The sequence below is a fragment of the Bos taurus genome, chromosome 27, assembly GCF_002263795.3.
Source record: "Bos taurus isolate L1 Dominette 01449 registration number 42190680 breed Hereford chromosome 27, ARS-UCD2.0, whole genome shotgun sequence".
In the NCBI taxonomy this organism is placed as follows: domain Eukaryota; kingdom Metazoa; phylum Chordata; class Mammalia; order Artiodactyla; family Bovidae; genus Bos; species Bos taurus.
Genome location: NC_037354.1, coordinates 14,115,511 through 14,131,897, shown reverse-complemented (window position 1 = coordinate 14,131,897; position 16,387 = coordinate 14,115,511). Strand labels below are relative to the sequence as shown.

At 42.7% G+C, this 16,387-nt stretch overlaps 1 protein-coding gene across 1 annotated transcript in view; it reads right to left on the bottom strand.

Annotated features, from left to right (window-relative positions):
- The window catches only part of WWC2 (WW and C2 domain containing 2), a 152,722-nt gene that overhangs the window by 40,381 nt on the left and 95,954 nt on the right, over window positions 1-16,387 (bottom strand). Inside the window, exons 5-8 of the mRNA XM_024986463.2 lie at window positions 8,612-8,691; window positions 5,123-5,252; window positions 2,007-2,153; window positions 915-988 (exon numbers count right to left, since the gene is read on the bottom strand). Of these exons, the coding sequence (XP_024842231.1) occupies window positions 915-988; window positions 2,007-2,153; window positions 5,123-5,252; window positions 8,612-8,691 (431 nt within the window). The remainder of the gene's footprint in view (window positions 1-914; window positions 989-2,006; window positions 2,154-5,122; window positions 5,253-8,611; window positions 8,692-16,387) is intronic.

The window sequence follows — 16,387 nt, the reverse complement described above, 5'->3', positions numbered from 1 at the left end:
TTTGGCTGCGAGGTCTATGGGATTCCCAGCTTCCCACCCCCTGCATTGGAAGACGAAGTCTTATCTACTGGACTGCCAAAGAAGCCCCTAGCCAATGACTTTTAAATTCTCATCATCACCAGTATTAACAGATGTACTTCAATATCCACCTACTGGGCTGCCTTGCAGTGAGAAACCACGCACGTTCTCAGCTGAGCAGCTCATGCTTCTGATAATACAGGCCTGTGCCCCCAGTGCCTTCCTAGATAACAGAACAGCAGCATCCTCACACTCTTAAAAGCAAAATGATGAAGGGTTTCGGTGTGACCCTCTCTCTCAGAACAAGCACAGTTCCTATGTTATGAAAACCTGCTCAGTCTGTCGCCAACTTGAGGACAGAGGAGTCTCCCAGACCCTCTCCGGAGGCACAGGTAAGAAAAAGGCAGTGAGGCTGTGCTGAAGAAGAGTGGAGAGGGTAAAGGAGGGACCACGACCAGAGCTGAGTGACACCCAGACATCCCCCAGGACGCCAGCGGGGGGCTTCCCTCCTACACCAAGGAAGGTGCTTGAAGCTGTTTACCTTCAAACTCCGAGCTGCTACCAAGCCCAGCACCCGAGTCTCTGCAGCACTGTCTGGGGAACCAACTTCCTCACTTTAAATTGTGAGTAGGTACCGTACAGCCTTAAAGCTTCTTCCTTCCAGGAAGAACGGCACAGTTCCATTCCTGCCCTTCTCATGAATTCTCCTCATTCTTTGGCTTTGGGTGGGGTCGGGGAGACCCCACAACCTTTATATTCCAAGATCTGAAAGGTGATCTCAGTAAAAAACGCATGGTGAGCGCCCAGCAGATGTCACCAGAGGAATAAAGATGAATTCTGGAAAACGCCGGGTGAGCCCACTGACCACTGACCGCCACACGGTCCCCTGGTCTTACCTTCTTTTGGCTTCTTCATACTGGAGGCTCAGCCTGACCTTTTCAGCTAAATTTGATCTACTTCTCACTCCGATCTAGTTAAAAAAAACAAAAGGGGAAGAAGTCAATTAACTCTGCTAATGAATGAAGTAAAACTGCTTTTGTTTCTAGGAAGTACGAGTAATTGAAAAGCTAAAGAAGATAGTATCGAAATTGGGAACACCAGTTTGCAAAGGCACTTACTTTCGCGTCTCAGTGGGGACAAAACATTTCTTTTTAATTCAAGCTTGTTGAATTTTTTTCAAAGACTTTAACATCATTTTCTCTACACATTAAAATCAGGATTAAAAAAAAATTAGGTAAATGCTTCTGGTGTCTAAGAGTTTATGAAGGGCGTACAGGTCAATAAAATTTATGAACTGGAACTAATTTCCTTGTCTCTGTGAGCCAGAATTTCCATCATTTAACTTCCAAATGCATAAACATAAATAAATTACTTCAAAAATTAATTTTTCAAACAGGTAAGCGCTACTGTTGATCTCTATCTGCTCTACTTTCATAGCACAGAATTCAAAGAACACAAAAATTACTGGGAACTTATTGAAAAGTAAATATCTGCTAATGGTGTCCCAAAAGGTAGACTATAAACTGGTAATAATATTCAAACCACATTAAATATTTTCAAGTGCCAGGTATAAACCACCAATCAAACATTTTAATATAATCAACTTCAGATGTGTAAAAACAAGTTCTTTGGTTTCATTTTTAAAGGCATATATTTATGTTTTTCATTAGCCTTAATGTGTATTTGGAAGGACCTTAATTTCCAAGGCTCTAAACTTAAGAGGAAAACTTAAATTCTCACGTGTCTCTTGTCTTTCAATAGGGTCTGTGAATAAATACAGTATGAGAAAGTTTGAACCAAGCTATTTATCTGGACAGATTCTGATATGCTTGGCACCTAGGCAGAAAAGATAAGGCTAAGGTTTGTAAATCCAGTCTTATGAGTACGAAATGCTGCATGCACACAGCCGGAACTTGCACCCCTTTTCTGGCCCCCGTCCCATCTGCCAGCGACGCTATAATCAGGGCCCTTCCACACGGATGACTTACATCGCCGGAGATGCTGGTTTGTGAGCCTACGTCCAGGGTCTGTCTGGAGAGGGAGAGACGCGAGCTCACGGGACTGGATCTCAGGTCTGGCTCAGATGTGCCGATGCTCTGGTCCACGTGAAACCGCCCCTGCAGCTTAGCAAGGCTCTGTTCAGGAAACACAAAGCACGTCGTAGAGCCGAGCACTGAAGAGGGTGAAACTTCCCCACCAGGGAAAAATTACGTCGAAAGAGCTAATCTCAGTGGAAACAACAATTCCTTTATCTTAGTGGGTGTTTATCACTTTAAATGACTGAAAAAAATAAGGGTACAAGACAGTTTTTGCACATACATGCAGACTCTGAAAATATGTGAGATCATATTAAAACAGGCTATATTCTCTTTCTCAAGATAGCCTGGGAATTCTTCACCCTGTGAATCATGGTATCTTTATATTTAATAGATGCATTTCTTATTTAAAAAATTTTTTGAATTAACTTTTAATTGAAGTATAGTGAATTATAATGCTAGGGTAATTACTGCTGTACAGCAAAGTGACTCGATTATACATACAAATGCATTTCTCTTTTTGAAAAATTTGTTAAAAAGTCTATTTTAATGAGGGCTACCCATTTTATGTAGTAGAAATTCTGGAGACATGGGATACCTATAATGCAATCTCATTTTAGATAAAACAGGCAAACTTCCTACTGAGAAGATGTCTACAGTTATGCCATTTGATATCTGGATAGGATCCAAGAGATTATTTAGCTCACATAGATGTTAGAGATTAGGAAACTGAGGCCCAGAAGCTGCAGTTGATCAGTACCTGCAATGATGTTTGTTTTGGGAAAGTGCATAATTACAACTGAACATGGCTGCTGTCAGCATCCAGGTTTAATATAGGGAGTTTATTTTAGAGGGAAGATGTGAGCCAGTGATAGCATTAAAAATGAAAAATCTAAACTTCTACCAACAACCCCCCCTTACAAAACACTAACAAAAATGTAAGAAGCTCATTATTATCAGCTTTAAGAAGAGCCAGGATTTATTCCTGATATATAAAATCCTCATGATAAGAAATTAGGACTATCAGAGACCTGATACTTGTTTTTCACCTAACCTCTATTTTCTTTCAAAGGCATTTTTATACAAAATATATATATTTTTATACAAAATGTATGAGGGATAAAACATAAATGGTCACATGGAATAATACATTACAAAAAAGAACAAAGAATCCTTTTAAAGACTTTGGACAAGTCTCTTCTACATTTTTCTTGTGAACAGTGAAAAGATGTATATTTTTCAAACCTATCTGGGATGACCGCGAATTCAATTAATTTAGTAGCACATGACTAGTATGTTTTAAAATGAAATAGAGGAGACTAGGAAATAAAATCAAAGTATATTACTAGTATCAAAAGCAAGCACATTTCTGTGAAATCTGGTGTGTGTGTGTATATCTACAGGTGAAGATATTTGTGTTACTGTGTTTTGATGAAAAATATATTTCTTACTGTGGGTCAAATCCAAAGAGGTTTGAAAGTCACAGAAGATATCTAAAGTCCTTTTCAGCTCTGTTGTTGATTTCTAGATCTATTACTTACTTTACATATTTTAGTAATTTAAAAGTTATCTAATTTTTAAACTTAATCTGGCCTACGTATAAATTCAAAGTTTACAGGAAGAATCAAAGAGGACCTAAAATTGGTAAATTATGAAGGTCCAATGTAAATCTGTACAAGAACCATTAACTTTTTTTCCAGGGATGACTGATTTAATCAGCAGGCTCACTGTAGAACAACAACAAAAAGCGTGTCCAAGTAAAGTTCTGTATGCGTTACATGTATGTTAGAACCATCTCTTCTGAAGCCAGACTGCCTGGGTTTGAACCTCGGTATCGGCTGTGTGACTTTCAGTAACTTAACTTCGCTGTACTGTGGTTTTCGTGTCTGTAAGTTGAGGATAATAACAGAGCCTATCTTTAGGGCTGCCGTGAAAATTAAATGAAGTATTTCTATGCAAAACAGGCAGAAGACCGTCTGGCTCGAAGACAGTATTTTAAGTATTTGCTATTATTACTGTTGTCTTTTATATTTAATTGCTTCTTGAAAGCTATTTTAAAAATCCCCCAAAGCAAAATTATATGGGTTCAAGAATATTTACTTGTATTCAACCAGAATTTTGGAAACTGACATTAAGTAGCTCAATATTTTATTTAAATGTAGAGGTTCTGTTCACCATGGGCTGAAACATTTTTCGAAAGACACAGACTAAATCCTAACCCAGCCAGGTGAAGAATTCCAAATATCTGAATTATTACAAAGAATTCTCAGTGCTTGTGATAATTATGGGATAGAAGGAGGGGAGGAGGAGGAAGAGATACCTCTTTTAAAAAAAACTTGAGCGCATGTGCTATATACAGAAGCAGAACACTGCTCGCGCAACGGTTGTTTTATCTACACGTGGGGCTGGGTCAGTGGAGCTCAGGTCGTAAGGTGAGGCGTGTACAGGTGAGACCAGGGCATCTAGTGCCGTCAGCCTGTCTCCCAGGTGACTCCACAGCTGCCCCCCAGCTAGCTCAGCATCTCTCCGTGCCACTCCCAGCTAGCACTTGAGAATCTCCTGGGGTGGGGAGTAACTTTTCTAAGCTCCTCACACCCCTCCCCCACTTCTCAAGGCCTATTATCTACTTACTGATGGCAGGTGACATGCCCTTTCTGTATCCTGGGCTAAGGATCACTGGTTTAGATAACCCTGCCTATCAGGGCTCCGCCTGAAGTTTGCAGTGAGTTGCAGGGCACACCAAGACACCAATCTCCACACACAGGCTCCAGGATCCACCAGCCCCTGTCTCAAAGGTCACCCAAAGCCAGCCTTCAAATAAGCATATCAGAGCCTTAGAACCCATCTGTCCTCCTCCAAGGTAGCGGCTGGCTCAGTATCTGTAACCATCTCCAATGAGACCAAATTCCGTATGAATGGGATGCAGGCGGGGGTGGGGGGGATGGGGTTGTGGTGGAAAGGGGCCGTCCAGACTCTGATGGAGAACTTTCTGCTCAAGGACAATTTCTGAGGCCCAAGAAGGTCGCAGTAGTTTGACTTGACCCCCAAAAAAATGTTCTATCACATACCTGCATCAGATCTTGTTTTTCTTTTTCTCCTGAGCTAATAGCCTTTCTGATAGATTTCAGTTCCATTAGGATGGCTTTGGCTTCACTAAGTTCATAGCCACTCTGGCCTCCAGACATTTTTTTATCAATTCTGTTAAAAGAGAGGGGGAAAAAAACAATAAAAGAATATCAGAGTACAGGCTAAACAGACCACGGGAACTGGGTGTGGGGATGTTGTGGTTAGCTGATGTTTACTGCTGGACTCACACACAGCAGCTTCAGGGTGGTGGTCTCTCCTCCTTTCTCATCTGACCGCTTCGAGATGAGACCCCTACCACCCCCGACCTCATACCCAGCCCACTGCCATCAGCGTCGGGCTCAGGCTTCTTGTTTACAGTCTGGTTGGGTGGTCCCACCGCTGGCTGAACTCAAACCTCATCACACACTGATCCTGGCAAAGGTTCGGGGCTCGAGGAACTGATTGAACAGGAAGACAGAAATGCCAGTAAACTGGGCAAGCCCAGGAACCTTGGGATTCATCGCTGCCGTCTAATTTTACGTGCCGCGACGTCTGTGCAAAACCTAGCACAGGGCACAGTCTGGTGACTGTTAATAAAGGGTGGCAATTTTCGCTTATACTAGTGAGTATCCTATAATGCTTGGATTGTTTGGTTAGTTTCTTGTTTCTTTTTAAATATATGAAAAGTATTCTATTTTTATGACAATTATGAGTCAAGATAACATTGCCTGTCTTGCTGAATGAGTTAAAATCTAGGAACAAGACGCAAGGGCAGACGTGTTCATTTGTCCGTTGATGTTGAATCAAGAGCTCGCAGTGAGCTTGCCGACTAGTACTTGGTAAGCAGTGCTCGCTTACTGAATGTCCACACAATTCCCAGGGTCACCCTACGTCAGAGGATTTCAGGTAACTGAGAAGGGGTCACAGGACCCAACCAAATGACCTCATTCTTAAAAAAAAAAAAAAAAAAAGGTTAAAGTTCTTCATCATCACCTATGCTGCTTGGGACTCATTAGGAAGAACCTGGGCTTTACTTCAGAAACACACTGCCACCCCCCTGTCCCACCAGCCAACAGTGCTGTGACACACGGTCTCGGGCATGTCCTGTCTAATTCCCAGACTCTCCGGAGATAAGGCACCTATTAAATCACAGAAAACTGTCTCTAAGCTAATTTGGTTTAAAACATTTACTAATTTGTATTTATTTCAATGTGAAGGGTACAGTCTGAAAAAAAAAATTAACTAACGTCATATTATCTTATTCATGCTTTTAAAGTTTACTCAAATGAGGGCGGTTTGTAGATAACTTATTTTTACAAGTAGCACTTTAGAAAATATTTTATGGGGCTGAACAAGTGATTAAAGTCTGAAAGAACCTAGGAAAATAAAATAAATCTCATCATAAATCAGTTCTATAATATAGTATATACAACCGTGCCACTGGATGGACCAAAGCAGAAATAATGCCTCTCTTGCTGGTGTCCATCTACACATAAGCTACACTATTGCTGAGGGCCAAAGTCCAACCCGGGACCACAGTCTCAAATGACTAACACAGAGAATACAACTACATTCATTCATCCAGCATAAACGATGGCACCGGGTAGAATGACAACCGGGGCTTAAATCGGTGCACATTCCACAAAATTATTCCATTTTACTGTGAGTGTGAAGTTGCAAAATCCTACAGCGGGATTCTGCTTAAATTTATTCCTGAAATATATTTTCGGTCATAACCCCAAGTAAGATTCCCTTTAGTATCAGGAACGTGATTTCTTGAAAAATATGGTCTCTGGGTATAATCAATTATGATTCAATCTTCTGGTAGTATGGTGGTAAACATTTGAATGAAAACAGCTTTATTCTGTCTATAGTTAAGATGCACGAGAGGCGTCTAACGTTAGATATGGTATCTCTTCTGCTCTTGGTTCCTCAGATTAGAATCACTGCAAGAGAAAGCCTGGGTTTCTACAACAAATGGCTATTGTTTTCTTGTGGAATGTTATTGACAGATTCTTAAACATGCCTTGGATTCCTATAAAAATTGCTTGCAAGCAAACTGCTTTGAAACAATATATCATTGTTTCATCGATATAACAAAAACAGTAAGTTTGGCTAACCTTTAATCCTGGTGGTGACATGAGTTATAATTTCTTGTGTCTTAAAAGTATGTAACGTGTGGCTAAATGCTTCCTGGTGTTTCTACCCTGACGCCCTCCTGTATGTTGATGGACAACTGACTAAACAACACATTTAGGGTAAGCCAGGTCTGCTCAGGTTCTGGGGCTGCGCTGCAACCTCCACAGAGGTTCTCTGAACAGAGCTGGACCTGGGAACCATGTGGGGGGTCTTGGGATGGAGACCAGACACATGTATTTTTTTTTAAGAGCTCCTCAGATTATTCTAATATGTAGTCAGGTTGGAGAACCACCAGGGTGGGAGCATCTAAAAGAATCTCATGGTCATGATTACATGAGGTGAGTGTCTGAGATGAAAGTCATGTGGCTGGTGACGGAGAGAAGCGATGGGGGTCCCGAAATACAGCTCTTCAACCAAACACACAGAACGATCTGCTCAGATGGCCCGGCCAGTGAACACGTGGGATCTTTAACGGGGTGACACCTTGCTGCCTCGGATGCTGTGGAGGCAGACGGAGGAAGGGCGTAAACCTGCCTGGAGAGGAGCCCCTCGGGAAGCCCCGGTGCATCCTGCCTCACTGCTGGGGCCCCATGTGGGGCAGCAGGAGAGGAGAAGGGGACTGGAAGGGCCGCCGGATGCCTTTCAAGGGACGATGGCTTCAGCCCTCCCCGAGGCCGTGGGCTGCGTGAACCATCACCGTGTCCCTGCCTCGGAGATCCTGGGGTGGGTGCTGCAGGAGCTGGATGCCTGGGTGCACGTCGGGGCCTGGGAACAGGGCAGGGAGCCCCAGTCCTCCAATCTGCCCTCCATCATCCACATTCTCCTTTGACCTGGCTCAGCCTGGGGCCGGGGTCCAGCGGACTTCAGCACAAAGCAGGAAAGGGCGGAGGGAACTCAGGGGCCCGGACACGCACTTAGCCCATCCACAGACACCCCTGACTGGCTCCGTGAGGGCGGGAGGCATCAGAGGCAGACAGGCCCCCTGGGTTGGGCTCCAAAGAGAACCTGGTCACCCCAGCCCATCCTGGGCCCCATCTCCCCACTCTGTCTCCACCTAAGGCCGGCTGGTGGGCCTGCGAGATGAAGCTGAGTCTCTCACTTTGGTTTCTTTGGGTCTTCAACCTATTAGGGAAAACTTCAGACATTTTCAAAGTGTATAGTAGATTTTCCCAAGTGTTTTTTTATTGTTCTATGGTTGATTGTTTTCTTGTGTTTTTTTTTTTTTGGTGCCAAGCTTTCCTACTTGACTACTCTTTGAGAAAACCCTTATGTCATCTGCACTTCTACTTTCTTTGGACTGGCTCAGGGGTCTTGGATTATTTGAGAGTTAATTTCATTATTTTCATACTCACTGTTTCAGAGTGGCGAAGCCTTGTTCTTTATAGAGCAATTCCTGCTTCATCTGTGAGAGTTCTCGCTTCAGGTTTTTGACCTTTTGTGAGAAAATATAAATATGAATGTTTGTAAATAATTAGCAACACAGTTTTAAAAGGTAACCTATTAGTAAACTATTAAACACATAAACACAGCCACTGGTTTAACGTTTACTCGACTCGTTTCCCCTGGATATATATTCCATGGAAAGAGATTAAGTAAGTTTAGATGATCGGTGATGTGCATTATTCCTCAAAGTTGCTCTCATTATTTTATGTAGCAGAGTTGCTCTGAGCCGGACATCAAGACTGGCGGTGCCAGGCGGCACTTCTCTGGCCACCCCACGAAGGCCATTACTCTGTTTTGTTCAGTTCGCAGTATTTCCCAAGAGCTGAACTTGTCTGTGTACTGGTTTCCTGGCTGTCCCCCATGGCAGAGTAAGTGGCATCACTTCGGCTGTGCCCCCAAACTTGCAGAGTGATACCACAGGGTCAATAATTTGTTGTCGAATGGGTAACAATTATTTTTTCCCCGTTGTCTTTGGAAACAAGAATACTAAAACCTGCCAGGTCAGAGATATGGTACAAGCCTGGTTCAGTCACAAACTAAAGGTCTTCTCATGGGTGTCAGAAACTTAGTTGCATATAGTAAGTTGCAGCCTGGAGTTTTAAGCACGTTCTGCTGTATAGTAATTCCGTGTGTTTTGCACTTTTATTTCCTGTTTACTCATTCCACAAATATGTGTTGACTCTCCTTAGTGTATCAGACCCTGGGTCTGGAAGTGTGAACACAACAAATCTGATCTTTGCCTTTATGGGTTTTACAGAACAACGAGGGAGCCTTACATTGAGCAAATAATTGTCCAATGAAATAAACCTTACCAATTGCCACTGGTGATCGAAAAGAAAAGCACAGGATACTTCAAGATATAAAATGGGGACAGAGGGACTTCCCTGGCCAGAAGGCCCATAGGCCTCACTGATAGAAGGGTCCCTGCAGGGTGGAGCTTGGGGACACACCCTAAGCTGCGTGGGGCCAGGGCAACCTCAGCAGGCGTCTGATTTAGAGATGCTGCCACTGCTGCGTTACAGAGGTGCCGTGTGGGCAGGAGGTGGGATCGGAGAAGGAGGCCCAAGGACACAGCACCTGAAGCCACGCTGAGGATCTCTAAATCTCCTAAGAACAATGAGAATCAAGGCAGGATTGTAGAGCAGGAGCGGCTTCATGGCTGCAGAAGGCCACTGCGGTGACTACAGTGGCCCAAAGGGCCGTCCTATCTGCAAGGTGGGTGGGCGTGCTACAGGAGACGCTTCAGAGGTAGAACCAACAGCACGGGGTGGTGGCCTCAGTGTGGACGGTGACGGAGAAGACGTGCAAAAAGTGAAAGGGAAAGTCGCTCAGTCGTGTCCGACTCTTTGAGACCCCATGACTACACAATCCATGGACTTCTCCAGGTCAGATACTAGAGTGGGTAGCCTTTCTCTTCTCCAGGGGATCTTCCCGACCCAGGGATCGAACCCAGCTCTCCCACACTGCAGGCAGATTCTTTACCAGCTGAGCCACCAGGGAAGCCCAAAAATATTGGACTGGGGGGGAAGATCAAGGGTTTCTGGTAAGACAATTATTTTTCTGATATAGAAGGGAGGGTCACTGACATAAGGATGCGGTTTTTACATGCATGCGCATAAGTGAGATCATCTAGAGAGACTGTGTGCGCAGAAGGGATGAAAGTTCAAAAACAGAACAACTTGGGCATCTGCAGTGCTCAGAGGTCCATGAGCGGAGGAGATACAGGACATGGTGAAGCAGAGGCAAGAGAAGCCAGGGAAATAGAGAGCACTGTGGACCAGAAGGGGAAAAAGTCAAGAGGGAGAAGAGTCACTCTGAGGACTCACGATGAGGACGAGGGCGGTATGACACTCACGATTCTAGACCGTGAGGCCCAGGATTTTGGATACAGTAGATGCTGCATAATTTACCTGCTGGGTTTACCAGAAGGCTTAACAGTTTGAGCCCTAACACACTTCTGTTTTATTAGGGAAAAGGAAACAGAAATAATTGTGTTAGAAGAACATAAATGTCTGTGTGTGTGTAACCGAATCACTTTGCTGTGTAAGAGGGATTAACAACATTGCAAATCAACGATACTTCAGTAAGAGTAAACTAAAACAATTGTGTTGCAGGGCCCAATTCCTTACTACACAGAGAGGTACAGATGATGCTCCTGGACCCCAAGGAGGAGAGGCTCACCCTGGCCAGGGAGGAGGAGTGGCCTGGGAGAGGAGGGTCTTGTAGGTGCTTTAACATTCACACAGAGCAACAAGCTCATGCACAGTGTCCAGCGAAGACACTCCAGTTTTAGCGTCAGACTCTGACCACATCAGAAGCCATCAACAATCCCAGTTCAGTCCACGTGTGATTCTACTTCTGAGCACTCTCAAACAGTTTTCTACCAAAAAAGACCAGCATTTTTATTTAAAAATAGTAGCAGCAGCAGAAATCCAAAAGGTCAATAGTAACTCAAATAGCTGGGCTGAAACCTGTATCTACCTTTGAAAACACAGTTGATAGAAACATGATGCTATCTATTGAGTCTTCTTGGAACAACCGAATTAAAAGTGTGTCTCACAGACATAAAACATGAAAATCATTTGGACTTCGATGACACACCCATCTAATTTCTTTCAAAAATGATCATTTAAGGACTTCCCTGGTGCTACAGTGGGTGGGAATCTGCCAGTCAGTGCAGGAGACACGCGTTCCACCCCTGGTCCAGGAAGACCCCACGTGTCACGGAGCGATTAAGAGTGTGCACCACAGCTACCAAGCCTGTGTGCTGCAACTATTGAAGCCGTGTGCCTAGAGTCTGTGCTCCGCAACGAGAGGCCACTGCCAAGAAGAGTTGCCCCTGCTCACTAACTAGAGAAAGCCCATCCACAGCAACAAAGGTCCAGAGCAATCCAAAAAAAAAAAAGTTTTTTTTTAATGATCGTTTAAAATTTAAATACATTTCTGACAACTCAGACTCTGCTCTGCTTAAGTGACGTGAGACTGTATTGTGTGCTGGGTGACAGTGATAGAGGAGACTGACGTACCTGTGCTTTCCTTTCTCCTCCGTTATTTACTTTACCTACACTTGGCTGGAAGCTACTGCTTTTGTCCTGGGGAGGCTTCTGAATGGATTACATGAGTGATTCTCAGCTGCCTAACATCAATGTGCATTTTAATTTGTTCAGGATGAAAATGTTTGATTCTATTATAATGATAAGTGAAAACAGGTATTATTTCCAACTCAACGTTATTTGGGATTGTTTCTGGTTTTTAAGAGTTTGGTCTTGGGACTTCCCAGGTGGCCCAGGGGCTAAGACTCCTTGCTCCCAATGCAGGAGTCTTAGGTTTGATCCCTGGACAGGAAACTAGATCCCACACTCAGCCAAATAAAGATCCTACATGCCGAAATTGACAAAACTCCCACGTGCTGCAGCTAAGACCTGGTGCTGCCAAATAAATAAATAACAGAAATATTTTAAAATAAATAAGAAAGATAAAATAGAATCCATTTCTATTTCTTATATAGGTCAAAGTTGCAAATGGAACTCTGTTAGAATACAATTGTATTTTTTAAAAAAGAGAGTTTGATTGTTAAGTGTCCAACACTTTTTCTTCTCAGAGAGCCATTTGATGTCTTTAGCTATCACTGTTTTCTACTCTCATTCTCCAACCCAGTTTCAATGCAGGACACAGAACATAAAAACAAATACCCTCAGGTCACAGCAAAGGGTAACGCTAGTGCTGACTGGCACGTTTAGCACAATGCGGACTCTTAGTTCAGTTCAGTCGCTCAGTCATGTCCGACTCTTTGCAACCCCATGGACTGCAGCACGCCAGGCGTCCCTGTCCATCACCAACTCACAGAGTTTACTCAAACTCACGTCCATTCAGTCAGCGATGCCATCCAACCATCTCACCCTCTGTCGTCCCCTTCTCCTCCCGCCTTAAATCTTTCCCAGCATCAGGGTCTTTTCCAATGAGTCAGCTCTTTGCATCAGGTGGCCAAAGGATTGGAGTTTTAGCTTCAGCATCAGTCCTTCCAATGAATATTCAGGACTGATTTCCTTTAGGATTGACTGGTTGGATCTCCTTGCAGTCCAAGGGACTCTCAAGAGTCTTCTCCAACACCACAGTTCAAAAGCATCAATTCTTTGGTGCTCAGCCCTCTTTATAGTCTAACTCTCACATCCATACATGACTGCTGGAAAAACCATAGCCTTGACTAGACGAACCTTTTTTGGCAAGTAATGTCCCTGCTTTTTAATATGCTGCTAGGTTGGTCATAACTTTTCTTCCAAGGAGCAAGTGTCTTTTAATTTCATGGCTGCAGTCACCATCTGCAGTGATTTTGGACCCCCCCAAAAATAAAGTCTGTCACTGTTTCCATTGTTTCCCCATCTATTTCCCATGAAGTGATGGGACCAGATGTCATGATCTTAGTTTTCTGAATGTTGAGTTTTCAATCAACTTTTTCACTCTCCTCTTTTACTTTCATCAAGAGGCTCTTTGGTTCTTCGCTTTCTGCCATAAGGGTGGTGTCATCTGCATATTTGTGGCTATTGATATTTCTCCTGGCATTCTTGATTCCAGCTTGTGCTTCATCCAGCCCAGCATTTCTCATGATGTACTCTGCATATAAGTTAAACTAGCAGGGTGGACAATATACAGCCTTGACGTACTCCTTATCCTATTTGGAACCAGTCTGTTGTTCCATGTCCAGTTCTAACTGTTGCTTCCTGACCTGCATACAGATTTCTCAAAAGGCAGGTCAGGTGATCTGGTATTCCCATCTCTTTCAGAATTTTCCACAGTTTTTTGTGATCCACACAGTCAAAGGCTTTGGCATAGTCAATAAAGCAGAAATAGATGTTTTTCTGGAACACTCTTGCTTTTTCGATGATCCAATGGATGTTGGCAATTTGATTTCTGGTTCCTCTGCCTTTTCTAAAAATGTGGACTAAAAAATTGTGGACTAAAATAATGTGGACTCTCTAAAAAAAAACATGGACTCTCCTTGGAGGTAAAGATGAGAGCTAACATTCCAGGCGCTTCATGTGTTCCAGGCACTATCCTCTCAATCCTCACAACTGCTCTATTAGACAGATACAGTTTTAATGCTTATTTTACAAGTGAGGGATCTCAGTACTAAAGAGAATCAGTAATCCACTGAAGTTACTCTGCTACTAAGCAGCAGAGAGTGGTCTAGAACCCTGGAGAATTTTTGAAAACTACAATTATAAAGGTTTTAGTTATCAGTGGTATGATAATATATGTAAGATCAAAGACAATCTTTGTTGTTCAGTCAGTAAGTCATGTATGACTCTTTGGGACCCCAAGGGACTGCAGCACACCAGGCTCCCCTGTCCTTCATTATATCCTGGAGTTTGCTCAAACTCATGTCCATTGAGTCAATGATGCCATCCAACCATCTCATCCTCTGTCGCCCCCTTCTCCTCCTGCCCTCAATCTTTCCCAGTATCCAGGTCTTTTCCAATGAGTCTGCTCTTTGCATCAGGTGGCCAAAGTATTGGAGCTTCAGTGTCAGTTCTTCCAATGAATATTCAGGACTGATTTCCTTTAGGATTGACTGGTTTGATCTCTTCACTGTCCAAGGGATTCTCAAGAGTCTTCTCCAACACCATAATTCGAAAGCATCAGTTCTTCAGCTCTCGGCCTTCGTTATGGTCCAACTCTCACATCCATACATGACCATGGGAAAAACCATAGCTTTGCCTACATGGACCTCTGTCAGCAAAGACAAACTAGACCTGTAGCAAAATGGCCTACATAAAAACCTAATAAATAAGCTAAGCATAAAGACGTCACTCATGTCTAGTCAAGAGACAATCCCTATCGGTAGCAATTTCCATTCTCAGAAGGCATTTTTCTTCCTATTTGAAGCACACAGTTATGGTTTTTGTAGGTTAGTTACAGCACTGGTTACAGTGCTGTTGTTTGACGTGCGCACGAGCTAACTCTGTTCACAGTTACAAACTAACCCGTACGTTGAACCACTGTTCTTTTAGAATCTATGGACACAACTACAAATAGGTGAGACTGTGGATGGCTCTTCTGAGTCCATCACCATTGCTAAAAACAATTCAAAGTGAATTAATACTAACAATGTGTGAGTAAATATATTTAAGAACAAAAGACAGCACACTGTTATCAATAGCAGTGCCCAGGAACCAGCTATGTATTTTGCATGGAGAGCAAATAATTTAACCAAAGGAGCGTTTGCTTCCTTTTTGACACAATTAGAAGCTGGATCATACAGCACATGCTGTAGTGACATGCTGGACGTCTCGAATGTGAGACTTCCCTGGTGGTCCAGTGGTTAAGACTCTGCCTTCCAATGCAGGGGGTGCAGGTTAGATCACTGGGTGAGGACCTGAGATGCCCCCCCAGCCAAAACACCAAAACATAAAGCAGAAAAAATACTGTACCAAATTCAATAAATACTAAAAATAATCTATATAAAAAGATCTGAAAACATTAACTAAATTAATAAAAAATTTCTCAACTGCATCTGTATTTCTAAAGAAATTTATGCTTTTACACTTCCAACATTGTATTTCAGTTTGATAAACAATCAGTAAAAGCAATCAAAATTCACCAAAATTTTCCTGCATCAAATTTTCACCAAATCCCATTTATTTGTAATTTTTGCTATAAACTTTTAAAAATATCAGTTGAGTTGAAGGTTTAGTTTATGTAAGATATTCTACTCTCTATCCTAAGTATCCATAATGAACAAATGAAATAATAAATTTTGGCTTTGTAAGTATCTATAATGAACAAATGAAATAATAAATTTTGGTATAAATTTTTTAAATTCCTCATCTTAAAAAAAGATTTTTTTTTCAAAAAATTGAACACTACCTGTAAAAATGATGAGTGTATTATTAAAAGAGCTTAATTTATTCATTTCACCTTTTCAACAACTAGATGCCAAGGAAGTACTGTCATCCCATTCGCCTGAGGAGGAAACTAAAGCCCAGTGATCACCAACACCTACGACCATAATATATAAAACAGATGTTTTAGACTGATGCGCCTATGTACCTGGTTTCCAAACATTTGACCCACTTGCTCTAATTCAATGAAAACAAGTAAAGCACACCTGCTAATATTGTTATGTTAAAATTATGTGGTATGAAACCAGTACTAGGCTTTGTATGAAAAATTGTTACTAGAACCCAAAATGGAGACAGGTCCTATAAGACACCAAAGCAATGAGGAGCTAGCTAATCCATGAGTTATTATTTTTGTGAGTCCCCTGAACTGCAAAGAGATCAAACCAATCCATCCTAAAAGAAATCAATCCTGAATACCCATTGAAAGGACTGATGCTGTAGCTGAAGCTCCAATACTTTGGCCACCTGAAGCCAAGAGCCAACTCACTGGAAAAGACCCTGATGCTGGGAAAGATTGAAGGCAGGAGAAGGGGACGACAGAGGATGAGATGGTTGGATGGCATCACCGACTTGATGAACATGAGTTTGAACAAACTCTAAGAGATAGTGGAGGACAGAGAAGCCTGGTGTGCTGCAGTCCTTGGGGTCGCAAAGAGTCAGATATGACTGAGTGGCTGCACAACAATTTCTGTGGCATTACTTTGTGAAAGGGATGGGTACATGCAAGGACTTCTCCAGGACAGGCAGCCAAGAAAAGCTAGGTTGTCAAAATCCATGAAACTCGGC